Source organism: Phyllostomus discolor, chromosome 6 (assembly GCF_004126475.2).
Source record: "Phyllostomus discolor isolate MPI-MPIP mPhyDis1 chromosome 6, mPhyDis1.pri.v3, whole genome shotgun sequence".
NCBI classification, from domain to species: Eukaryota; Metazoa; Chordata; class Mammalia; order Chiroptera; family Phyllostomidae; genus Phyllostomus; species Phyllostomus discolor.
In genome coordinates, this window is record NC_040908.2 from 103,392,344 (window position 1) to 103,419,370 (window position 27,027).

Here is a 27,027-nt window from a genome sequence, read left to right on the forward strand (position 1 = left end):
AGGTATACAACAGTGAGCAAAACAGCCAGTTTCCTCTCATCTCACCCTCCACAGGAAGAGCTTGAGTACTAGAAGGCCTTTCTAAATCTGGACCATTCTGTCACCACTAGTTTGTGAGCTTCTTAGGATTAGGAACTATGAGTGATTCATCTTTGGAGCTGCAGGGCTTGGTACAAGGGCAGACTTAATCAAGGTCTGATGAATAAATGTATGGATACTAGTGATTCCTGAATCCCCTTACATGGAATAAAGAAAACAGAAGAATGTCAGGAAGATCACTTGTACTAATCAGGACTTTCTCAATTTTATGCCATAGAAATCCAACTTAAATTTTCTGAGACAAAAGAGGGCATGTATTTGTTCGTAACTGGAAAAGACAAGTGTGTAGAATCTCAGACAAACCATATCATTAGGGCTCTATGTCTCTTCTCAGTTCCCATCTTAGTTTATATCACCTTGGCTTCATTCTTAATTTTGGGACTTGCCACATGACAGTGAGTATGGGGACTTGCCTCCCCATGCTCGCTGATTTTAGCAGTCCCAACAATGGCCACATATAATTCCCAGAGGAGATTCTGAGAGTCCTGCCAGTCCATCTTTGAACTAGACACTTTGACTGGTGAAGAGTATACTCTGGTCAACCTGTCTCACAGATCCACCCTGGGGCAGTCAGCAGGGTAGGGTACTACTACATCAGCCTCCCCAAGCATACACAGACTCGGCAAGGAGTCCCCCTTAGGAACCAGAGGAAGGAAATAGAAAACTGTGCTGGATGACCATGGTCTCCTATCTTTCCATCTTTCTGTTCCACCATCTAACTTAGTATGATGACTTTTGTCCTCATCCATGTAACTTCATGGATGCAAGACAGGTGCCATAGATCTAAACATTATGATTTTCTTCAAGGCAGGAAGCAAGGAGAGGGGCAACCCTAGCCTTATCTGTCACTTTTTTTCAGGAAAGCAAACACCCAGAAACATCCCAAGAAGACTTCTTTTAAACCACTGGCCAGCATTGGATCACACTGCTACCCCCAGCTGTAAGGGAAGCTAGGAAATCTAGTTGTAAAAAACTGGAATAGAATTTCATCACACACACACACACAGAAGGAACTACTCTCTGTGTCCAACTTTCTGTGACCTTACTTTCTGTGACCAACACTAATTCCTCTCCCACCCCATGCTCCTCCACCTTCCCCCAGGGTTACCTACTCTTGCTCAGAGTGTCCATTGCATCCTGGCCTCCCTTATCAAAGTGATACATGCACAGCACAGCAACTGGATTTCTAAAGAGGTGTCCCTATCTGTCTTGTTCATAGTTGTGGCCCCAGCACTTCCTCCATTCCACCAATGTTCTCTAACTCATCTACCATGTGTCAGGTCCTGTGCAAATAAGGAGGCTCTCAGTGAACACTTCTTGGATAGATGGATGAATGATAGGTGGTGGATGAATGGATGGTGGGTGGGTGGATGGACAGATGAGTGAATGGTGGAAGTTTGAATGGCTAGATAGTGGTGGATGGATGGCGGATGATTGACTGGGTGCATGGTTAGATGGATGGATGATGGATGGGTGGATGAGTATCATCACCATTCCATGGCTCCACCCAGAGCAGTCAGCCTGTGGCTCCCTTCCCCCTCTTCTCACTCCTCTCCCCTTGGGCTGTCATTTCGCTTTCCTAAAAGCCCTCCTTTCTTTTGGAGCCATTGATTAGATGGTCCCTGCTGGTCCTCAGGCAACAGCTAGTACTTTCCCTCCCTCCTGCCACCCAGCATCCAGCTGAATCTTGAATCAATACCAGTAAACTGGGTGTGAACGGAAGGAGGCTGCTCCTTATTTGTCATTATTTACCTCTGTGTGCATTCCTGCATTCATTCTCTTCTCTCTCTCTCCCTCTCCTTCCCCCTCTCCTTCTCTCTCTCTCTCTCTCTCTCTCTCTCTGAACTCTTAGGGAACTGGTTCCGCTAGAGTGCAACCAGCTCATCTGCATCTGGCCCTGGGGACTTGCAGGAGCCAGAAGACGAGGAAGAGGAGAGGGGAGGCAGGCGGGAAGGTAGGAGAAGCGAAAGCGCACAGCCTGGCTGGGCCGCACCACAGGGCAAACCCAAGCCCTACGCTCTGCCCTGGCCTTGCCCATGAGGCCTCTACGGACCGGGCAAAGGAAGCACCACGGCGTCTCGCTGGGATTCCTCGCGCTCAGCCTGACCACAGCCTGCTGTCTGCAGAGTAAGCAAGGGGCGGGGGCGGGAGTCGGGGCTGCCGGGCCACTGGCCCTTGCCCACCTTGCAGGCCCTCTGGGCTGGTGGGCACGGGCAGCTAGCTGGGGGGCGCTGGGCGCAGCCCGGAGGCCGGAGGGACCCCAGCAAAGCAGAATCTCCCTGGGCCCCGCAGCGTGGACTACCTCTACGGGATCGCCCCGCCCCCACCCTGGGGCCGGGCCTCATCAAAGCCGGAAGCAGTCTGGGAGATAACCCACTCCTGCGAATGCCTCCTCCGCAATATTTTTCATTTCTTTTTCCTGGAGTAAGCAGACTGCACCTGAGGTGTCCGAGACCTCAAGGGCACACGGCCCGGCCCCTACTGCCGGGACCAACTACTCCACTCGTCCTCTCGGGACAGCAGCATGTTCTGTAGTGTCCCTGACCACGCAGAGGAATCCACAGCTACCTCTCTTGAAAAGCGGTTCTAGGGGCTTGGGCTGCGTGCTGGGGCCTGAATGCAGGGTGGTCCTCGCCACTCTGCACTGAGCAGTGGGTCAGCACTAGAACCCTCCACTCAATGAATCTGAATGCAATGCACAGCCCCACAGTCTTACTTTCTGGTTTAATCCTTATCATTATTATGATTTTCCTTTCCCAGATTAGTCAACTGAGGTTTAAAGAGTGACCATTGTGGGGCCACTGGAGGTGGGAGGACCTGTAGTTAGAGCCAGCACTTGCTAAGGCAAGTATGCATTCACCATCCTTCAGACTTTATGATACTTCTATTATTTAGTCCTCTGGGCAATTCTAAGAAATAAGTGCTACTCTTATCCATTTCACAAGTGAAGAAACTGAGGTACAGGGAGGTTGTTGTAACTTGTGCAAAGTCACCAGCTAACCAGTGGAAAAGCTAGGATTCAAACCTGGACACTCTGGTGCTTTTGAATTTTATGCCTGTCTAGCCCGATTTTGGAGGCTGCAAATCTCAGAAACTCAGAAAGACTGGCATGAAATATGTGCCTCTAGCTGTGTGTAGGGCAAGAAATAGCTGCTGTGAGTCCATGAGGTGGGTAGGTGTGTTTGGAGTTGCAGTGGCCTTTTCCAATGTTTCTCAACCCTCCAGCACATGTTTCCAGCTGCCATTCTCAGGCAGGGTCCGTACAGATACCCCTGACTTTCAAGGGCCTGCCATTCACCATAGTGTATACTTGATTCATTCACTCTTCCAGGGCACTGTCTGCCTGCAGGAAGCAGACCATGGTGGGTACTGGAGATAGCATGGATCATAGTCTTGTCTTCAGACAAGCACTTAGGCGTGCCAGTTTGGGGTGGTGAGCCCTAAGAGGAAGGAGGTGCCAAACTTCTGGAAGCTCTAGAGGCTCAAAACCAGACTAGGGGAACCAAGGCAAACCCTCCAAAGGGAGCCACACCTCACCAGACCTGATAGATGGACAGGAGCAACCAGGGAAATGAAACAATACAAAGTATCCTAGGCAAAGAGTAAGCACGTGCAAACCCTGGAGGACAGGTAAAGGTTTTGCAATTCACTTAATATTTGACTCAAACACAGCTGTAAGCTCCAGGAAACCAGCCACTTTTCCATCTGTGGGTCCCTAGTACTTACTCAGGGCTAGCCAGCCTCCACCCCTTAAAAGACAGTGAATACCTGTGCACTTGCCTGAGTAAGGCCTTTGCTTCAGGGTCAGCCTTGATGATGTGGAGTGAGCTCCCTCTCACCAGCTCCCTCCATTTCCTGCCTTTTCAGCCTCTGTCAAAATCTGCGACCCAGAAAATCTGATGTTCATCACTTACACTGAAGTTCTGTTAAAGCACACCCCACAAACATAAACACATAAGCAGCCTGCCTTTCAAGCCTTTTCCCTGTAAAGGGGACTTTTAGGGATGGAAGGTTTGTGTCCCCCTAAAATTCATTTGTTGAAGCCCTAACCCCCAGGAAGTGATGGTATTTGGAGGCGGGGCCTTTGGCAGGTAATTAGATTTAGTTGAGATCATGGGGCAAGGGAAGTTGGGGCAGGGGAGCGGGACTCCATGATAAGATTAGAGCCCTTATTAAAAAAGGAAGATGCCAGAGTTTACCCTGTTCATTGTGGGGCCTAGCTGAGTCTCCATGTGCTGAGCAAAAGAAGTGGAGTGCAGCCTTAGCAGGCACGTCCTGGGATTTAGCTGGCAACCCCCTGACATAGCACTCCGCAGTCCAGGGCACTCAGGCCATGGGCTGCCCCCATGTGTCATTTCCCTTGAAAATGGGCTTGAGTAGGAAGTTATTTACTTATCTAGCAGCAATGGGAGTAGGAGAGAGGCACAACTGGCAAGTTCAAAGTTGGAAAATGATTTTCTCCCCTAACTGATTTGCTGGGCTGGGAAAGCACTGGTCAGCACTGTGGGCAAAGGGGAACTGGTACACTGAACCATAAAGAGAGCACAGGACATTCCTTGCTCACGTGGGGACCAGGAAGCACACTGGTCTTTCCCCTTGCTGAGGTGCACCCCAGGGGGGTATGTACAGTGCTGACCCCAGATAACTCAGCTGCTCTGGGGCTTCCTGGGAAACCCTTAGCCAGCAGAAGAGGAAGGTCCTGGGGAATGGTCCCAGTCCCAGTGCTGTTGGTGAGCCCTGTATATGAGGCCTGTTCCCTTCCCTGAGCATGCAAGACAAGGAGGGTGCTCTGGGAGGGTTTAGTGCTTTTCAGCCAGGGCTGCACATTAAGTCCACCTGGGGGACTGTAAGACCTACAGATGCTCACGTCCCACCCAAGACAGTTAAATCGCCATCTCCAAGGGCAGGACACAACTCTTTTGTTTCTCATTTAAGCTCTTCAGGTGATTTTGATGAGTGACCACAAGCAGAGAGCTCCTGGACTGGGCCATTTCCCTGTCTCTCTGTTAGGCTCGTCCTATGGAAACAGCTTGTCAGAAAGGGGGAGAATGTGCTGAGTGAGGAGGGAAGGCTTCCTGGAAGAAGTGATTTTAAACTAAGACTCAGAAGACAAAAAGGAATTGGCTATTGAGTCTCCTTTGAAAAAAGAGCTTTGTGTTGTTTTTCTTTTTTTTAAAATACATTTTATTGATTATGCTATCATAGTTGTTCATTTTCCCCCCTTTCTTCCCCTCTGCCCTGCACCCTCCCTCCCACCAGCATTCTCCCACTTTAGCTCATGTCCATGGGTCATACAAATAAGTTCTCCGGCTTCTCCTTTCCTATACTATTCATAACCTCCCCCTGTCTATTTTGTGCCTACCATTTATGCTTCTTATTCCCTGTACCTTTATCGCCATTCTCCACCCTCCTCCACCCCACTGATAACTCTCCATGTGATCTCCATTTCTGTGATTCTGTTCCTGTTCTAGTTGTTTGCTTAGTTTATTTTTGTTTTTTAGGTTTAGTTGTTGAGAGTTGTGAGTTTGTTGTCATTTTACTGTTCATAGTTTTGATCTTCTTTTTCTTAGATAAGTCCCTTTAACATTTCACATAATAAGGGCTTGGTGGTGATGAACTCCTTTAACTTGACTTTATCTGGGAAGCACTTTACCTGCCCTTCCATTCTAAATGATAGTTTTGCTGGCTAGAGTAATCTTGGATGTGGGTCCTTGTTTTTCATCTCTTTGAATACTTCTTTCCAGCCCCTTCTTGCCTGCAAGAAATCTGCAAGGTTTCTTTTGAGAAATGAGCTGATAGTCTAATGGGAACTTCTTTGTAGATAACTGTCTCCTTTTCCCTTGCTGCTTTTAAGATTCTCTCCTTATCTTTAATCTTGGCTAATGTAATTATGATGTGCCTTGGTGTGTGCTTCTTTGGGTCCAACTTCTTTGGGACTCTCTGGGCTTCCTGGACTTCCTGGAAGTCTATTTCCTTTGCCAGATTGGAGAAGTTCTCCTTTATTATTTTTTCAAATAAGTTTTCAATTCCCTGCTCTTCCTCTTCTCCTTCTGGCATCCCTATGATTCAGATTGGAATGTTTAAAGATGTCCTGGGGGTTCCTAAGCCTCTCCTCCTTTTTGTAAATTCTTGTTTCTTCGTTCTGTTCCAGCAGGATGTTTATTTCTTCCTTCTGCTCCAAATCGTTGATTTGATTCCTAGTTTCCTTCCTTTCACTTTGATTCCCTGTATATTTCTCTTCATTTCACTTTGCATAGCTTTTTCTTTTTCCTCCATTTTGCATCTGTGCTCAACCATTTCTATGAGCATCCTGATTACCAGTGTTTTGAACTCTGCATCTGATAGGTTGGCTATCTCTTCATTGCTTCGTTCTATTTTTGGAGCTTTGATCTGTTCTTTCATTTGGGCCATATTTTTTTGTCTTGGCACAGCTCTTACATTGTAAGGGGCAGAGCCTTAGGTATACGCCAGGGCGGGGCAAACCACCTCCAAGTGCTGTGGTGCTGCATGTGGGGGGAGGGGTCCGAGAGGGAACAGTGCCACTTGCTTAGCTCTTAGACAACTTTCAGTCACTTCTCCTGCTACCCACAAGCAAATTGGGCCCTTCTGGTGCTGATTCCCAGGTGTGTGGGTTTGTGTACACTGTAGGATCCTGTGGGTCTCTCCAACAAACTCTCCTGTGAGGCTGGGAGTTCTCCCACTACCAAATCCCCCACAGGTTTTTACTGCCAGAGGTTTTGAGGCTTTATTTCCCTACACTGGAACACTAGGTTACATAGTCTGTCTTGCTCCCCAGTTGTTCTTCCTGGTTATCCACACACAATTGTGGGACCACCCAGTCTTCCAGCCGCAACCTTGCTGTGAGTCCTCTTTGCCCCTGCTGCCTGTCTCTGCCCCTCGTACCAGTCTGTACGAATATTTCTTCTTTAACTCCTTGGTTGTTGGACTTCTATACAGTTCAATTTTCTGGCAGTTCAGGTTATTTTTTGTTTTTAAATATGTTGTTTTCCTTCTTTTGGTTGTGTGAGGATGTACAATGTATCTACCTACACCCCCATCTTGGCCGGAAGGCCTTGTTGTTTGAAAAAAATAACTCTAACTATGCTACCCAGTCATGTATGTGCCTGAATTATCTTTTGATCACTCTAAACCTCTCTTCCAAGTGCCCTCAGACATCCTGTAAAGTCCTCCCAGGAGAAATGTTGGGAGGTCACACTACCTCATTTCTTCCTTTGTCCTCCAGTTCCACATACGTTTCTGCAGAAGTGTCTGAGAAGGCTCCAATCTTCCAGTTTCCCAGGCTGGCCACTGGCCCAGGCCTGACTAAGACCTTAGCCCAGCTCTGCAGAGGGCAAACCCAGCAGTGCCCCACCCCACAATGTTGTGCAGGGCCAGGCAACTACCTCTGTGTAGCTTCCTTGGCATCTGAATAGAAACATGGCAGTGACTTGATCGTAGCCTGTGGCCATTCAGAAGACTTCAGTTTTCCAGCAAGGGTGGCTTTTGCTTAAGGTGGAAAAGATTCCAGAAGGAATTCCACAGGACAGAATTTCAGGTCATCCAGTCTCTCGGGTAAGGGAATCACAGATTAAAAAATACTCATTCGATTTCCCTACCTACTAAGTGATTTGAGCTAGAAGAAGCAGCCTCTTCTACCCAACCCTCCAACTCCAGTTTTGGGTCTACTGCTTCAATCCCTGGTATAATTCCAGCTGCCACTCCCACACCCTGAGAATGGGTGTTCACTACCTCAGTAAGCAGCTCAATACATCTTCATAGAATTCTTAATAATAGCTAATATTTACAGAGAAATTACCAACTGTTAGAAACTGATAATCTCCTTACACATATTGTCTCACTTCAACTTCATTCTGCCACTTGTGACCCTAAAGTAAAAACCACAGGCTGGGAAAGAATAATTGTACTTGTTTTTATTAATCTTTTTAAACATGTGCATAGCTCACATTTCAGTGTTTAATATTAGAAGAGTTTTGGGTCTTTATTTAGAAGTGCTGACTTTTGTGACCAGAACTATGCTGTAGGAACTCAACTCTTATTTATAGCAATTAGCCTATGATAAAATTGGTTTCTTTATACTTCAGTGAAAGTCATAGTTTCCAAGAGCCTATCATTGACATTAAGTAAGGACTTACCATATTTATTTCATAGATACGGTAACTGAGACTGAAAGAAATTCTTTATCCCAGGTCACACAACTATTACTGGCAGACCCAAATTCTGAACAGCAGTCTGTCTGACTCCACAGTCTCTGAATGCACCCGTTGTACACACACTGCCTCAATTCTGTCCACCAGAGCCATTATCCTTTCAGTCTTTACCCCTGGTCCTCTTTCTGACAGTAACCGGGTGTCCCAAGTCTTCCCTTCCCCAAGATGAGAAATTCTGCAGCAGAGGCTGGTCCCTCCTTGCAGAAGTGGCATTACCAGTGTTGGAGAAGGAGAGGAGGGACTGGCCTGTAAGGATGCTGGGAGCACCCTCAGTGCCCCCTTTGCCTGAAGCTCTTGCAGAATCATTACTGCTGAGGTTCAAAAAGTGTGATTCTGGGACCAGCAGCAGCATTACCTGGAAACTTGTTAGAAATGCAAACTCTGGGGCCTAATACCGGACCTACTGAATTAGAAACTGAGGCTGAGGCCCAGCAATTGTGTTTTAATAAGGGTTTAAGGGGATTCCGATACAGCTAAATGTTGAGAAATACGACGTCATAGCATTGGAGAGGATGGAGGGGGCAAACTGAATTACTTAACTCACCCATTCCTTCGTGCAAACCACCCAATCTGCGGGGGATCAGAGAAAAGATTGGGCTGAGCTGGTGGGCACCAAATTAACCCCCACATGGAGCACGTGACACTGAGGTGGTGCTGCGCAAATGTTAGTCCCATTGGCTTCTGTTCCCAGGTGCTCATTGAATAAAATGAGACTGGATTCAAATCTCGTGGCCTGGCATTGTGCTTGCTGCCAAGCTCTCTCACATATTTTTTAGTTTGTGTTTTTATTGACCCACTGACAGCCAAGCCATGATGATCCCTAATTACAAATGAGAAAATGGTGGGCCAGAGAGGTAAAGGGATTTGTGCAATCACCCAACCAGGGTGTGTGCAGGCAGAATAGAACCTGGTCTTTTGGTTCCAAGCAGTGTGCATGGGGTGGCCCTCCTGGGGCTTTCCCAGCCAGCATCTTGCCCTCCTCTGCCACCCTCTGCTCCCACAGGCAGGTGTGCCTGCTCGGCATCTGGGAACAAGGGTGGAGCTGCGCTTTCATGAAGCCTGCTGAGTGTCCACTCTACCATCAGAGGAGCTGGGAAAAAAAACAGGTGAGTGTGGTGACCCAGAAGCCACAAGGCTGTTTCAAGCAGGTGTCCCAGGAGGGAAAGGTTGTCTACTGAGAATGAGGAAGAACTTGTAGGTCCTAAGAGATGGAGGAAATCTTATTTTAGTAATTGTGAAAAAAAAAGAGTAAATTTACATTAAAAAAGTAGTAAGATTGGCAGTATGGAGGGATCTCTTGAATTCTTGAATGTGCACTGGAAATAATGGACTTTGTTGTTCTGGGGAGTGTCTGCTGTGGACATTCTTCTGCAACATTGACTGCTCAGGTTCGGGCAGAGAGGAAATGGAGAGTGGTTGATCCAGGGTTAGGATTTTGCCAAGCAAATTTGATGAGAAGACAGAGGCCAACGGAGATTAAAGAATTGGAAGGACTGCTTAAGACATGATGGCCTTGGAACCAAGGCTGAATATGAAGGGCAGTGAGGATTGAGGAAAGCAGAGGGAATCGGGCCAAAGGATGGAGGAGGCCAATGGGACAGGATGAACATTAAACAGGAGGGAAAGAAGGTTGTGGTCAGAGCAGGCTGCTTTACTGGAGGCTGAAGCAGATAGATAGAGAATGTTCTTGTAGAAGCAGGTCCTGGATGGATTCTCCATGGAGATGCTGGAACCAGGGGAAAGAGCACTCACATTGTAGAGAAGGGGAGAGAATGGAATAACCTCAAGGGGACAGCATGTGTATTTTACAAAAGGGTGGAGGAGTGATAGTCTAAATTGGTGTCCCAAGAGTAATATAGTGCGAGACACTCATGCAAGCCACAAGTAATGTTAAATTTTCTAGTGGCCACATTAATTTCACCTATTTTTTTACTTTTAATATATCTTGTTTGTTTAATATATCCAAAATATTGCCATTTTGACATGTAATCGATTTATAGATTATGAATGAGCTATTTTACATTCTAACATGCCAAGGACTAGGCCTTCAAAATCCGATGTGTACTTTACACTCAGAGCACATCTCAGTTTGGACTGGCCTGTTTCAAGTGCTCAACAGCTGTGTGCCTAGCAGCTACTGTATTGGAAAGCCCGGTCTAGACTCCTGCTTCTTATCTCATCTCTCTCCCAAGTCTTTACCAGCACGGAGCAGTATGCTCTTTTGGGAAACATAAAATAAGTGGGAAATTTCACCTCTACACTCAAAGTGCCTTCTCTTATTGGAGGCAACTGTGGAGAAACGAAAAGACTTGAGTTCCAGTCTCAGCTCTGAGTTTCTGCTTGGCAACATAGGACTTGGGCACTTATGCCTGAGTGTCGGTTTGCACACTTGTCCTATGCATCTCTTCCATCTAGCTGTTCCTAGTTGTATTCCTTATAATGAACTGGTAATAGTTTTCTCAGTGATCAGATAGGCAAGTACCTGTGAAGCAAAAAGCATAATTTCATAATGCAAGTTTCCTGCCTGCTTCACGGGTGGAGACAATGTTTGTTAAGTACCTTGTTGATTGTGTAAATATGAATTACTAACATTTTCAAACATGAAGAATCTGGGGCTCAGACCCAGTGTTGGCATGCATTTATTTTTAGGATCATGCTGTTCTTATTTGTTATATCATTCACAAACTTCTAAAATATTCCAACTGTTCATTTTCTGTAGAAAATGTAAGGCTTTCCTCCACTCCTGGTAGCCAGCCTCCTCCCCAAAGATAGCCACAGCTCCTGGCTGTCAGTGTGCCCATGCAGCCGTGTTCTGTGTGTTTACATGGATAAGTGTGTGTGCGACATGCATTACTTGACTCAAATGGAAACATTCCCTGCACACTGTTGTGCTCTATTCATTTTCATTATTTTTGAGATTATCTAATACTAATGCATATAGACCTACCTAGCTGTTAATGTCTCTATAGCATATTGAAGTATGAACATTCATAATTCATAGTATGAATATTGATCATTCATTTAACTTGTTATGATGTAATAAGAAAGATGGTCTCTGCTCCTGGTTCCTGACACAGAGCTCCTGGTAGCTTCCTGAGTGATAAACATCTTCTGCTATAATGTTTGGTCTGAGTGACCAGTTCCTGACCCGAAGCTTTTAAAACCCTTGGAATCGCCAGAGTGATAGGAGTGTGGCTTTGTTTCTTAATGAGGAGACTCTTGGAAGATTGAGGGCTGTTTGGCAGAGGAACTGACCATGTGTTTAGAGGGTTGGAACTTTCATCTTCACCCCCCTGACCTCCAGGGCCCTGAAGGCAGAGGGGCTGGGAATTGAGTTAATCACCAATGGCCAATGATTTCATTCAGTCATTCATATGTAATGGAACTTTCCCCCACCCCCCAAAAAAAGAACACATAAACTGAAGATGTTCAGAAAGCTTCTGGGTGGGTGAACATATCAAGGTCCTGGGAGGGAGATGCACCTACAGAGGGCATGGAAGCTGCACACCCCTCCCCATGTACCTGGCCTCATGCCTCTTCCATCTGGCTGCTCCTGAGTTGTATCCTTTACAGAAAACTGGTAATAGTAAGTGCAGTGCTTTCCTGAGTTCTGTGAGCTGTTCTAGCAAATTATCAAACCTCAGGGAAGGGTCATGGGAACCCCTAACGTGTAGCCAGTTGGTCAGAAGTACAAGAAGCCAGTACTTGTGATTGGCATTGAAGTGGGGGCAGTCTTGTGGGACAGAACCCTTAACCTGTGGAGTCTCTGCTGACTCCAGGTCGTGCTAGTGTCATAAGTGTTGTGAGTTAAGTAAGAAACAGTTTTCTTTCCCAATGGACACATAGGTTGTCTCTAGCCTTTTGTTACTACAGTTGACTATACCGTGCTTCAGTGACAATACCTATACCTATATCTTTGCATCTACGTGCCCTTACTACTAATAGGGTAAGTCCCTAAAAGTGGAATTCTGGGTCAAGAGGTATGTGCTATGTAAATAATTCTCTAGATTTTATCATGTTGCCCATGATAAAGCAGGTTACACCCATTTACTGCCCACATAGTAATGTTTGAGTATCACTTTTGCACACTCCTGACCACACAATATTATCCAACCTCTTTGTCTTTACCAGTTTGATAGTGGCCAAGTCATTCAACTTCCCTAGCCTGGTTTCATTGTGTATGACAGCAAGCACCTAATGGGTGTTACCAATAGAAATAGTGGCTATTGCTATATTGGAGTGATTTTCCTGGTTGGGGTACAAACAGAGGAACTTGATGAGGGGAGCAGCCTGCCAGCCTCTATCTAAACCTCCATCTGCCTATCTTGTTTAGGTTTGTTTGACATCTGTGCGACATCCCAAGGCCATTAAACGGTGGGAGCTCCCTCAGAGACGAGCTGAGTATTCAGACTTTAGGGTGCAGGTTAATACCTGGGCTAACAGGAGGGATAGGTACCCTAAAAATTATGTGCAAGAGTCAGTCATCAACACTGTTCATGGCATCTAAAACCAAGAACCATTATTTGGGGGTGCTCTGCTGGCTTCCTATCCATAGCTGTGTTTCCAGAATTCCAAGCTCACTTGTTGTAAGAATGGCAGCAGTGAGCAGGGACGTGGATATTTTAGTTGTGTAAAACTGCCAATTCCCCTCCTAACTATTTAACTCTCAGCAGACTTGGGGCTGGGAAAGGGGTCTTGCCAGCACTTCCCTCAACCAGACCCATTACTCCTTCAGCAACAGTTTGACAGGCTGTTTATTCATTCATTCATTCATTCACTCATTCACTCACTCACTCACTCACTCACTCACTCACTCATACAGTTATCAAACATTTGGTCCTGTCAAAAATATCCCTGGGTTCAAAGGGCCCATGATGTTTATTTCTACTTTTGGTTTATAGGATTTATAATAAATACTATTGTGTTTTATTGCTCTAATAATTGCATTGTGGCTAAATTGCCAGTAACAACCCTTCTCACCTCGTTATCCTAGCTGATCATGGTATGTGGGGTTAGATGGGTTGGGGTTCAAATATTACAGAAGAGCAGGACTTATGTTTCATTAACTACAGACCAAATGTCTCCATGGACCTTTGGGTACCGGGTCAAATATTAAGGACCTTTCAGTGTGGACCAAATGTCTCTGTGGACATTTTGGACAGGACCAAATGTCCCACAAGGATTCATATAAGTATATTGGGAGCATCTACAAAGTGCCAGTCCCTCTGCTGGCCTCTGGGGTTTCTGAGATGGATTGGAAATGATTCTTCCAGCAAAGATCCCACAGTCTACCATCACATGTGCACTTCTTGCTGCCCCCTATCTGCTCCCCAGTTCAGGCCCAGGTAAAGCTACCCCCAGCTGTTCTGAACTGATTGGGCTCCAGCCAGAGGTTCTCCTAAAGGTACATAGGACAAGCATGTGTGGTGGGCTCAAGGTAGTGCAGGTGACGTGTATAAATGATAACAAATTCTGCTGCCAGATTGCCCTTCCTGGAGCCAAGTTCAGGTCCTGCAATTCCTCTATTCAAACACCATCGTCTTGTGTCCTCCGTGCTCAAGGAAGACCTTCTTCGGGTAACCCTAAGCCTGTTTCAGATTCCTCATGCTGCAGCCAGCCTGACCTTTTAGTCACCAGGTCCCAAACCTGAGGACCCACCATGGCTCCTGGTAGGTTCACTGTTCTCTCAGCTGGGATGGTGCTTCCTCCCTTGTCCAAGGTTTTAAAATCCTACTCTTCTAGCCTCAGCTTAAATGAGTGTCTCTGCTCTTGCCCAGCTCCTTCAAGCCAGAATTTGGTCCTCTGTAAAATGGGGATAATAATATTCTCCAGGCCAGCACCTGTGCCAATGTCCCGCTGGGGAGGAAGTGTGGTGCATGCAGGCTGGGTTCACTGATGACTGGTGGGAGGCCCCCACTAAAATAGGGACACAGTAGGAGTTCTGACCCACAGGAGATGTGTTCAGAGCCAGAGGGTTAAGGGAGATATGGCTTTCATCCACCTTCAGCTTACCTGGAGCTGGCTATCTTGCACCCACCCCTGCTGAGACCCGTGGGCTCCTTAGAAATCAGCTATTGTATACCTTGGGGTTTACTCTTTGCTCTTCAACATTTCTTTAAGTCTCAGGTAGGATGACCAACTGTCCTGGTTTGCCCATGACTTAGCAGTGGCACTCCCACATTCTGGGAAATCCCTCAGTCCCAGGCAAACCAGGAAGGTTGGTCACCCTGAGGCCAGTGACACAGCACTGATGTGAGAGGAGCCAGTGATAGGGGCTGCAGCTCCTGGACCAGCTCAAAGTGCTGTGCCCTGCTGGGCCTTCCACTCGTGTCCCTCATCCTCACAGGCTCACGTGTGTCTTCATCCTTGGCTTCCTCCCAGATGTTTTCCAGCCTCATTCTAAAGTGGAAGACCCTGAGGCTCCCAGAAGTGAAGGCACTTTCTCCAGGTCTCATGGCAAGGAGACACCAGGGTTGAACACCTGTGGATCCTGCATCAGGTGTCTCCACCGCACTCACTGCCCCCGGGAATCATCCCTTTGTAGGGGATTCAGCACTCTACCACCCACTCCCGCAGCTTTCCAAATCAGGACTCCTGAACCCTAACTTTCTGATTCCAAGTTTAGCTGCTTCCAGACTTTACAAGGATGATGACAACAATGATGATACTTATTTCCTGGCTCTCAGCTGCATCTGATGATCACACAATTTTGATATAGAGCTTTCCAGAGCAGTGGGTGGAAATGTTCTGATTAGTGGGTCTCCTCCACGATTCATTAAACTCAGAGACCACGTCAGCGATATATCTGTCTCACCATTCATTGGTACTCTTGTCCACCAGAATTCTGTCCTGAACCACATTGACCTTTGTCATGATTTCAGGAAATATATCTTTCTTAAAAATAAATTTTTAAAAGCAGCAAAACACTACCTCTGTAATTTATTTGTAAGAAAAGGAATAAGGAACCATTCTAAATACAAGTCGACTTACCATCGTTGATAGGTTCTTGGAAACTGAGACTTTAAGCAAAACAATATTATGACGAAATCAATTTTACCCTAGGCTAATTGATATAAGTCAGGGTCAGGTTCATACTTCTAACAAAAACTTCACAAAACTTCTAAATAAAGACCCAAACACATCAGGTTCATAGTGGCCAGAGCCCATCCTAGCAGCTCAGGGTGCAGGGTAGGACCCATCCAGGACAGGACACCCATCACAGAACCACTCACACCCACACTCACCCAGACGGGGATAAGGCAGATGTGCCGATTCATCTGGCGTGCACACTGCAGGGGTGAGGGAGGAAAATAAAAGGCCCAGAGAAAACCCACATAGACATGGGGAGAACGTGCAAACTCCACACAGACGGTGGCCCTGGCCAGGATCAGTTTTTTTCCTCATCAACATTATAACTAAACAACACTGAATGAAATGATGTTATTCAAGGATCTGCTAAATTATACAGGGTGGGCAAGAGTAGGTTTACAGTTATGGGTACACAAAATAGTTTATTCTTATAGTATTATTTATGTATTAATTATTGTATTATTTACTATTAACCTACTTTGCCCACCCCAGTATTCCAGCCTGTTGCTTGGAATCTGGTTTCACCTGCCTGATAATTTCTCTGATTACTTCTCACTAAGCCCCAAAAATCAGGCTTTCAGGACGCTTCTGGATTCAGGTTCTAGGGACTTCAGCCCTGCTAAAATCTTCAGTTCTATGACTTCTTCCTTAAAGGAGGCATCTTCATCTATCTGGGAAATGGGTAGAATGTATTTTTCCTCTGCTTTTCACATAAAATTCAAGTGAAAATGAGAAGCAAGGTAAACTTTTAAACCAAACTTTTCTTTAAGCTTTGCCCACCAGATTGGTTGTTCTAATCAGGTACACTTAAAAAGATTTTTTAAAATACATTTTTTAAAATTAATTCAATGAGGAGTTTCCTTCCGGCAAGATGGAGGAATAGGTGGACTCACCGTATCTCCTCGCACAACCAAGAATAGAACAACAATAATTTACAGTCATAATATCACTCAGAACTGTCAGAGGATTTATCTGAATGGAAGTCAGACAGCCAAGAAGTTGAAGTAGACCCGTACATCCAGACTGGTAGGGGACAATGAGCCGGGCGGGCATGGGGCTGGCGTGGGTCGGCGGTGCGCAGAGGTCAGGGGAAATTTGGCACAAAATTGGCTCGACAGCCATCTGGGGCGCAAGAACGCAGCGGTGATCCCTGAGTATGCAAGCAGCAGCTGGGGGAATCAGTGGGGCAGCGATTGTGGACCAGGGCAGAGCTCGCAGCCCAGGAGCCCAGAGAAGTGTCTGAGTCCAGGAGAACGGAACTGTTGCCATCGTTCCCTCTCGTCCCTGCTCCCACCCCCGCCCCCACATATAACGTCACAATCTAGCAACTAGGCTGCCCAGCCCCCCACCATAACAAGAGCAACCAGACCGGAAAGGAAAAAAAAAAATAATAGGAGAGATAGGGAAAGACATAAGACATGTTTCCAGCAGAACAGATCAGTTCCCCAGGACTCATCCTTTTGAGCGACCAAGAAATAGCCAATCTATCAGATGCACAGTTCAAAACACTGGTGATCAGAAAGCTCATGGAATTGGTGGACTTTGGGTGCAATTTGGATGAAAGGATGCAGGTTACCATAAAAGAGATATAGGAAGATATGCGGAGGAGAGCCAATAGTGAAAGGAAGGAATCTGAGTCTCAAAACAACACAGTGGACCAGAAGGAAGATAGAATCAACCAAGCAGGAAAGCATGATGAAATAAGAATTCAAAAAATTGAAGAAAAGGTTAAGAGCATCCAGGACACCTTTAAACGTTCCAACATCCGAATTATAGGGGTACCAGAAGGGGAGGACCAACAAGTGGAAAAGTTATTTGAACAAATAATATAGGAGAACTTCCCCAAACTGGCAAAGGGAACAGTCTTCCAAGAAATCCAAGAAGCTCAGAGAGCCCCAAAGAACTTGGACCCAAGAAGAAACACACCAAGGCACATCATAATTACATTAGCTAAGGTAAAAACAAAGGAGAGAATCCTAGAAGCAGCAAGAGATAAGGGGACAGTAACCTACAAAGGAGTTCCCATCAGACTGTCAGCTGATTTCTCCAAAGAGACCTTACAGGCAAGAAGGGGCTGGAAAGAAATATTCCAAGTCATGAAAGACAAGGACCTACATCCCAGATTGCTCTATCCAGCAAAGCTCTCATTTAGAATGGAAGAGAAAATAAAGTGCTTTTCAGATAAGGTCAAATTAAAGGAGTTCATCATCACCAAGCCCTTATTTTATGAAATGCTAAAGGGACTTATCTAAGAAAAGAAGATAAAGAAAAGACATGTATAGTAAAAGGACAGCAAACTCACAATTATTAACAACCACACCTAAAGCAAAACCAAAAGAAACTAAGTAAACAACTAGAATAGGAACAGAACCACAGAAATGGAGGGCACATGGAGGGCTAGAAGTAGGGGGGGTAGAGGAGGAGAGAGGGGGAAAAGATATAGAGAATAAGTAGCATAGAATGTAGGTTGAAAATAGATGGGGGGGGCAAGAATAGTATGAGAAATGTAGAAGCTAAAGAACTCACAAGTATGACACATGGACATGAACTAAAGGGGGGGAACGTGGTGGGAGGGGGGTACAGGGTGGAGGGGAGTGAAGGGGGAAATGGGACAACTGTAATAGCATAATCAATAAAATATATTTAAAAAATTAATGAGTAAGTATAAAAAAGTACAAAATTACATAAACGTTTAACTTATAAAATAAAATTCTGTTGCCATCTAATCTCTAAGGAGCAATTCCTGTTAACAGTTTAGCATATATTAATCTAACATTTTCTACAAATTAGCACATATTTACACAAATATAAATAAATCATATCCTGCTGTTTTGTAAATTTATTTTTTAACTTACTAACATATCATACACATCTTTCCTTGTTCTTACAAAGCTTATCCATGTTAACAGCTGCTTGGCATCGATTTTATAAGTAGAATCTGATTTATTGAACGGACCTCCTCAAATAGAGCTTTTGAGCCAGGTCTGAATATTGGTCTAGTCAGTAAGTCTCTCTGGACTTGTTCTGGAATGATGTTAGCATGAGGTGTAGAGGTGGCTACTCGTTAATATAACTTTTTAAATAGCTGACAAGCAGTTTGCCTTTAAACTCTTGGAGCTGTTAGTTCTCCTTGCTGCAGATCTTTTATTTCTAATTATATGTGGTAGATTGACAGGAGGAGAAACTTTGTTCCTAAAACCTAGTTAAATACCTGGTTTGTTTGTCTGATCAGGAGGAAGTTTTTCTGGTCAAGAGAAAATACAGCAACCAATGCAAACCAGTTGGTCAGTTCACAGCTGTATCAGTGTTAAACCTGAAAATAAAAGGCCAGAGTAAGAGGCAACAAGCATTTATTTGAGACCAAAAAATAACAACTAGGTGGGAAGCACTGGTTCAGGCAGAAATCCAAACACTGTTCCAACTGGGAGACAGTGGCAAGGGGTATGGGAAGGGGAAGAGGAACAATTACATTAATAGAAGGAAGACCTTTCTGTTGGTGCAGATAAACCAACACAGTGAAGTTACTTCTAAAGAGTGTTTTTAATTTCCAGTCAGGTGGTCATATTTCTGCTTTCTTGTTATCTTTGCAAACAGTTCTTTGTGGCACAGTGTTGCTTTAGATCCAGTCCAAAGGTTATTTTGCCCTGTTTTAACATCCCAAACATTTTCTTTAAGTTATATTTTACTGTTTATGCTATTAAAGTTGTCCTAACTTTTCCCCCTTTGCCTCTCTCCACCTAGCCCCCAAGGTCCCAGAGGTTGGAGGCCTGCATTCCTCTGGCATGGCAGCTCAGGCTGCATTTTAAAGTGGATGCATTTATTTATTGGTTTGTTTGTTTTTACATCAGCATCTGAGAAATTCAGGCTTGTTATTTTTATTTGCTTCTCAGTTTTGCTCTTTCTTGGGCCAAAGTCACTGAAAGGCTCGAATGCAGGTCCCTAAGGCTGGCAGGCTCCCTTGATCAGCAGTTAGCATGGAATGTATATGGGACACACATACGTGACAATGCAGATTTGTCACTCGTTCTAAGTAGGGTGTTCCAGATCCTACAGAAATCACTATTTCAACTGCTCATATTTGAGGTTAGAGAAATCAGAAAATATAAATAGATATAAATGATAGTCACCAAGTAGAGTGGGACAAACACGGGTCCTGCATCAGACAGACTGCATTCAGATCCCACCTTTGATGTTTCCAGCTATGTGGGCGTGTTGCTGACTCTCATTTAAAAAATAAGAGACAAGGGTTGTAAAGTACGTAGTAAGTATATAATAGAGTAACTGGCACAAAAAGCTTCGACTATAGTTCTTTTTTATATGCTTGTTGGCTTTTAGACGTGACTAACTTTTTTTAACTACCCAAGTAACAACAGTTTTATCCAGAATGACTCATTCTCCTTATTGCTTCTATAAATGTTTGGTCATTCACTCACTCGTCCACTCAGCAATCATTTATTGACCAGCAACTATACCAGGCATTGTGCTGGGTACAGCGGGCCCAGAGATGAAGAAAACACATAATTCCTGCCCTCTATGGGCTATCCTGGAATTTGACCTCTGCTTTCTTCCTGAGAAAAAGAGAAAAAGCAAATGTTAATAATTGGTGAATGTAGGGAATGGTATATAGATATTAATTGTACTTATCTTCAAAAGTTCTGTGTGTTTAACATTTTTTAAAATACAGTGTCAGGGAGAAAATATATTTTTGTTACTTGGTAGATATAACTCTTAAAAGCCATTAATTCCAATTTTTCAGCGTGGAATTGATCAGATTATCTCCAGTCACTGAGCCAGGTTTTAGGGAGCAGCACAGGTGCGATGGGCTTGAGGGGAGAGGACAGTGAGAAAGGCCTGGAAGAGTAACAGGTGTGGTTACCTAGAGCCACACGGCAGGAGCCCCAGGCAACTGGGCACCCAAAGAATGAGAGGGCTCACGGGAAGCAGAGGTAGAAAGCAAGGGACAGGCCCAAAGCTTGAATCCTGCCCGAGTCACTAGCTGGTCTCCTGTACACACCCCAACCAGGTATCGAACCCAGCTTTCAGTGTGTGGGATGACATGCCAACCAACTGATCCACACTGGCCAGGGCCTGAGGTTGCTTATATGTAAATTTTTTATAGAAATGCAATAGGTTTTGTGAAGCTAATGAATGATGTGTTTGGTAAAGCAGTTAGCATAGGGCCTATGCCTGGTACCTACTTAATATGATGTAACAACATATATGTAACTTTAGCCAATGGCACTCCTATTAATCTACCCATCTCATGCAGAAACCTCTTTGCCTCGCCTACCCCTGTATCTAGTTTGTCACCATGTCCTCCCTACTTCCAAATACATGCCCTAAATCAGACCCCTATTCACTCTTTCCAAGGTTACATCTCCCTCTCTTACCCAGTCCCCTGCAGCAGCCACCCAACTGCTCTTCCTGCTTCCATTCTGGTCCCCTCGCTCCCAGAACATTCTCCACAGCAAACATTCTTAAGCTTAATGGAGAATGTCATGCTCCTGCTTAACTTTCCTATAGCCTTCCATTACCTTTGAGTACAAACTTCACCCCTGACCTTCACCTCATGACCTGGGTCCTGCCAATCTTGTCTCTCCCACCTTGTCTCTTCGCCTCTGCCCACAGCCCACTGTGCTCTAGCACAGAGGCCGTCTTTCTGCCCCACAAGCTCAGCAGTGCTCACTCTCACCTCACAGGCTTTGTGGTCATTCCCTCTGCCTGAAATGCACTCCTCCCTGGTCATTATCTGGCTGCTTCCTCTTCCTCCCTGTCCTTTAGGTCTCATTTCAAAAGTCATTTGCTGAGCAAGAACATCCATGACCCTTCTCTGTAGTGGTGTTGACCAGTTCCATCCCCACTGGGCACCAGTGCCCTGTTTTATTAAGCACTTGTTGCTATCTAAGATGATCTTGTTGGTTCCGTTAGCCTTTGTGTGTCTTCTTACAGAATGAAAGCTCCAGGGAACCGTAAACAGTAACTGTGTGTCTTTCTTGTTCACTGTCTGTCAGCTCAGGCTGCCATACAAAATACTGCAGACTGGGGAGCATAAGCAACAGAAATTTATTTTCTCACAGTTCTGGAGGCTGGAAAGTCCAAGATCAAGGTGCTGGCAGGCATGGTTTCTGGTGAGAGCTCTCCTCTTGGCTTATCGACAGCCACTTTTTTGCTGTGTTTTCACACTGTATTTCATCCACGTGAGCCCCTGGGGAGAGAATGTGCTCTCATGTGTCTCCTCTTATAAAGACCTTAATCCTGTTGGATCAGGGCCATACCATCCTGACCTCATTTAACATTAACTCCTTCTAGGCCCAACTCCAAATACAACCAAACTGGGGGTTAGTGTTCCAATGCAGAAATTTGAGGGGCAGGGTATAAACATTTATACCATAACATTCACCACTGTAGCATTAGCACCAGAGCCTAGAAGAGAGCCCGGCATACAATAGGCACTTAAGAAATGTTTGCTAAGTAAATTAATGAATTACAGGAAATTAATACCACTGAGTTCCTATAAGTTGCCCCACACCTAGCGCTCCATCCTGCAGGTCAGGGCGTGTCCCTGTACATCCCCCAGTCCACCATCAACGCTACAGTGAAAGAAGACATCCTGCTGTCGGTGGAATACTCCTGCCACGGCGTCCCCACCATCGAATGGAAGTATACATCCAACTGGGGAGTGCAGAAGATCGTGGAGTGGAAGCCGGGGGCCCAGGCCAACATCTCCCAAAGCCACAAGGACAGAGTTGGCACCTTTGACAATGGCTCCATCCAGCTCTTCAGCGTGGGTGTGAGGGATTCTGGCTACTATGTTGTCACGGTGACCGAGCACCTGGGGAGCAGCCAGTTTGGCACCATCGTGCTGCATGTGTCAGGTAAGACAGACCCTGGTGCCCCTCTGACTGCAAGTGTATGGGAGGCTGACTCCATGACATTAAAAGAGACTTATCTTCCCCTTCCCCGCCCCCCACCTTATAGAGATCCTCTATGAAGACCTCCACTTTGTCGCTGTCTTCCTTGCTTTACTCGCTGCTGTGGCTGCAGTGTTAATTAGCCTCATGTGGGTTTGTAATAAGTGTGCATATAAATTCCAGAGGAAGAGAAGACACAAGCTCAAAGGTAACTCTCTGGGCCTTGTGATAATCAATTTATGCTTTTATGGCCGGAGGTGGCCCATGTTACCTTGTTCTCACCATAAACACAAGTTTATGGTTGACTTGCAACTCATTGACGTGTCTTTTGTGTTGCAGAGAACACAGCTGAGGAGATCGAGCTACAAGACGTTGAGTGTTAGCCAAGTTGAGCCCCAATTACATTCCTACCTCAAGAGAAAAATGTTCTTTTCTGATGAAAGTAGCAAACATAGCAGTCCATGCTGAGAGCCTCCCATTGTCCTGCCACAGCTGCCCATTTGTGATGGGACTGCTGGATGTGAACAAAGTTAACTGCATGGAGCTGAGGACTGTGGATTGAACAAAGACAGTTCTTGCACTGCACGAAATTCAGGGCAAAGAGCGCTTTGCGTGGCTGCAGTGTGGAAGCCCGTAACCAATGTCACAGTGCAAACACTGGCTGCTTGCTTCCCACACTCTGCTCAGGCCAGGGGATAGCCACTGAAGGTGTCCCCATGTCAGAGGCCAGCGCCCTCCAGATCAGGTGGGCAGCCGGCACTGGCACAAGCCGTCGGTGCTGCTCTCTGCTCGGCTGTGCCTTCCAACCCTGTGCTGTGGAAGGTGTTGGGAAAAAACGTGAGGCATTTAGACAGCCTGCTGCCTGAGACAGAGGAAGGGACAGACTGAGGGGTGCCACTGTGCTTTAGCGAGTGGCTCAGGGAGGAGCAAGAGCTTCCCATGGCCTGGAGCTATAGGGAGAAGAGCTTAATTTGTTCTTGAACCAGCATTGGGAACAAGGAAAAGGGAGAAAATCACCTTTCTCTTCCCCTCATAATCCAACTTTGATTGAATTTATCTCTCCTGTGGCCCCAACTTAGGCAGGTATCAGGAGAAAGGTCTTCTTCGCTGTGGGCAGCATCTGCCCCCCAGAAGGCCTCCTGACAAGCACTGCGAAGGCTGGGCCTGTGTCACGGGTGATACAACGAGGGTCAGTCAGTTCAGGCTTCTAACGTGTCCCCCTAAATCTCTAACCCTTCATGCCTCAAGTCAGGCCCTCACTCTCTCCCAGCTGGGCAGAGGAGCACTTGCAGCTCACCTACCTCACAGTCACGTGATCAAATGAAGCCCACAGTGTGCCTAGGGCTCTCCAACCAATTTGACAGGCGTGAGGATTCTTTGGCGATCTGAAAGCAACCTGCGCTATACCGATTATGCGAAACTGATAAAACCTGCTGGGGTGTTGGGCTCCAGGTAAAATTGGGAACGGGATCACAGCTGGCCTTGGCCCTTCTTCTCTCAGGTTTGGTTAGCATGTTTACCTGAAAGTTTCCCCATCCCAGCTTCCATTTGGCAAGCTCTAAAGCAAGCCTGTGTTTATTTTCCATTATCTTTTCTCTTTCCGATATTCTCAGCTACAGATGGAAGGTACCACCCCCATTACTGGTGGAGGCTGAGGTTATTAGCTGTGTCCCCAGCCCTCAGCTGCAAATTCACCCATACAAAGGAGAGCTAGAACGTTCCCTTCTTTCTTCCCCCCTTCACATCCCCAACACCCACATCTTTTCTGCTTCCCATGCAGCAGAAGGAGCTGCCTGGAGAAGGTGGTATGCGGTCCTTCCTTGAGTAATGGAACCAGAGTGGTAGGGAGAGACCTTTCAGAGTACTCAGGCAGAAACTAAGTGATGTCGAGCAGGGCTGTGAAGGCACTACCTGTCTCAAAAGGCAAGAGAGTAATTGGTCTGCACAGCTGGTTTGCAGCTCTAGCTCCTGACATCAGTGTTCTCACCTGAGGCCACATCCTGTGCACACACAGGGGCAAACGTGCACACCTGTGCTCTTGGCCCAGGCAGCAGAGGAGCCGGGCCTGTGCCAGGACAGGTTCTTTCTACCGGTGGGTCTCCAGCGCCCTGGAAAAGCTGGGTGAGGAGAACCCGAGAGATCAGGGTGTCTAGGGTAACCTGCTTATGTGTTTCTCCTGTCACATACAAAGCGCATCAGCGGAAACACTGCACCTGGTAGCTGCTGGAGTCTGTGTGTCCTCTTTCACTACCTGCTTTCCAGACCTCTCCGCTTGTCAGAAATCAGGGCTGGACATCTTCACATAAAAGGAGAAATGGAAAATACCCAGTGAGAGGCCTCCATGGTCAAACCCAGATGTAAATTAGACTGCCCCCCAAACATGTCCTGAAAAGTTATACCCTCAGCATTCCATGTCTTTATTTTGCACTTCTAAAGCTCCCTTCACCCTGAGCATTCCTGTGGAATGGTTTTGATTCTAGAGCCTGAGTTTTTGTCTGTTTTTTTTTTTTTTTTCAAAATGGAAAACAGATCATAGAAGTTAACCACTGTAAATGCTAAGCTATAAGTTAATGTTTCAAACTGTGAAAATTGTTTTAAAGAATGAATAAAACCTGGAAATAAAGCCCTCGTTCTTTGTGAGTGAGCCGACCCCAGCAGAGGACTGGAGGCGCTGGGCCAGGGTTCCATCAGCTGCAGGCACAAGCAAAACTCTAAGCCACAGTGGAGTCTGGCACATTTAAAAAATAACAGTTGAATGAATCACATTGGTTCTAGCAATAAGCATTCTGTAGCAATTCAGAGAAACAACACTTTATTATCACCATCACTCTCCCCTCTATTGCAGCCAGAAGATGAATTTGAAGTTTTTGCTTCCAGAATATGAACCTAACTCCACAGAGCCTTTTCTGCTTCTAGAAAGGACTGAAATGATGTAGCAATTGTCCCACCCCCTTCGACGGTGCACATGACACTCAACAGGACACACATGCTTTGTCAACAGAATGTCCTCTTGGGGACTGTGATCTAAGAAACCAAAAAGTTATCATTAAAGAACAAAATTTGACCAAGTAAATTTGAAGATCTAACAGGCTTTATTAAGCAATCCATGAATCAGACAGCATCTCATCTAGTAACTAGAAGGGCGCTCAGTGGGGTTGCACAAAATGGAAGGTTTTCATAGGCAAAAAGAGAGGAGGGCCAGCAAGTTAAGAGTGGGTTTTTCCAGGCAAGGTTGCCTTTTCTAGGGGAAGGTGGGGGCGGTTTCTCAGGCAGAATGCTCCACTAAGTGATGACCAGGAAATTCCAAACTGATTAGAAGTCCATTCCTAGAGGAGGCTGAAACTGCAGTTAGGTTAGGTATTGAGTTGGTGGGCTTAGTAAAAGTGACACCATTTTTGGTCTGTTCTTTTTAATATTATACACTTGATTCTTGAACAGCACAGGTTTGAAATCTGTGGTCCCATGCAGTTCAAACTCATGGTGTTCAAAGGTCAACAGTATTTTCCATTCACAGTTGGGAATCCACGTATGTGGAGGGACGACTGTGGTTACGCTTAAATTTCGACTGTGCGGCAGTGTGTGTTTGGCATTCTTAAGCCCCACGCTGTTCAAGGGTCAACTGTGTTATCATTTTTTCTCATTCCATGGTGTTCTGGGTATGCAAGGAGAGCTGAAACAGAAAATCTCTGTACTTTGAAGCCCACATGAGATGGTTAATACCCAACAGTACACCACGCTCACTTGATTTGAAATCATACCACACAAAAGTGAGCAAAGGCACTGAGAAATAGGAATGGTTATCAGGGTATCTTGTTCAGTGCAAGATGCAGAGACAAGCCCCAAGAAGGATGCAGTTCAGAGGGTTGGGTGACTAACACTGGTGAAGGAGTGGCAGAACAGAATGCTAGAAGTGACCAAGGCCAAGGAAACAAATGTGATGGGGTGAATCCCTAGGGCTGTGACTCAAATGCAGTCTCCTTGCCAACACTTTGGAAACCCTCTTTCTGTCATTAGCTTTCATCTATCCAGCATAGTTGTCTTCTGCCCGGTTTCTGGGGAAACATCAAGCACATCAATAGTTTATGAAAACAGAGAAAATCCCTGTGGTTATTGTTAGCATGCTTATCCACAGCTCAACTTCTACCGAAGAATGGGGCGAGTTGCCACTGTGTGTACCTTTCTGCACACGCAAACCCAACCCAGCTTCCCAATCCTTGAGAACAAGGGGGCTAAGTACATTATTTGTTACTGGACAGGGGCCTGGCCCTGAGTGGGTCTGCCTAGGGCCAGCTGTAGTGTGTGGGTTCTTGGCATAGGAAAGATTTCACAACAGGTCCAGGTGACTAAGAGGAGTCATTGATTAAAGCTGGAAACAGTGAAACAAAGGAAGGGCTTTGCATAGAAGGAGCAACAGGAGAGCCCAGGCTGGGTTGCTTTACTCGCTGGGAAGTCAAAAAAAGGGGGACTTTGGGGACAGGTTCAGGGAATCAGCCTGGGACAAGCTGCCACCTGTCCGTTGCATTAGAGTTTAGGAGACACGTGCCTGTGAAGAAAGAAGTGGGGGAAGTAGAGGGAATGGAAATGGCTCAGCTGATCCCCAGAGGACGAGCAGCGCATGCTGGGTCCTTTGTCTTGAGGCTTTTCTCTCTCTCTTGCAAGTAGGAATCTTAGGGGAGGTCCCAGGGGAGGGTTTCAGTGGA

General features: G+C 45.9%; 1 protein-coding gene across 2 annotated transcripts; it reads left to right on the forward strand.

The window, feature by feature from the left end:
• The first annotated feature begins 1,710 nt into the window (after positions 1 to 1,710).
• VSTM5 (V-set and transmembrane domain containing 5) lies at positions 1,711 to 24,832 on the forward strand. Of its 2 annotated transcripts, XM_028517047.2 has the most exons (4): positions 1,711 to 2,226; positions 21,965 to 22,291; positions 22,395 to 22,535; positions 22,667 to 24,832. In XM_028517047.2, exons 1-4 carry the CDS (start codon positions 2,136 to 2,138, stop codon positions 22,708 to 22,710), a joined length of 603 nt encoding a protein of 200 aa, XP_028372848.1. In that variant the 5' UTR covers positions 1,711 to 2,135; the 3' UTR covers positions 22,711 to 24,832. The 2 variants fall into 2 exon arrangements, with proteins under 2 accessions (XP_028372848.1, XP_035884566.1); XM_036028673.1 differs by lacking the exon at positions 22,395 to 22,535 and having other exon boundaries at positions 1,925 to 2,226.
• The last annotated feature ends 2,195 nt before the right edge of the window (positions 24,833 to 27,027 follow it).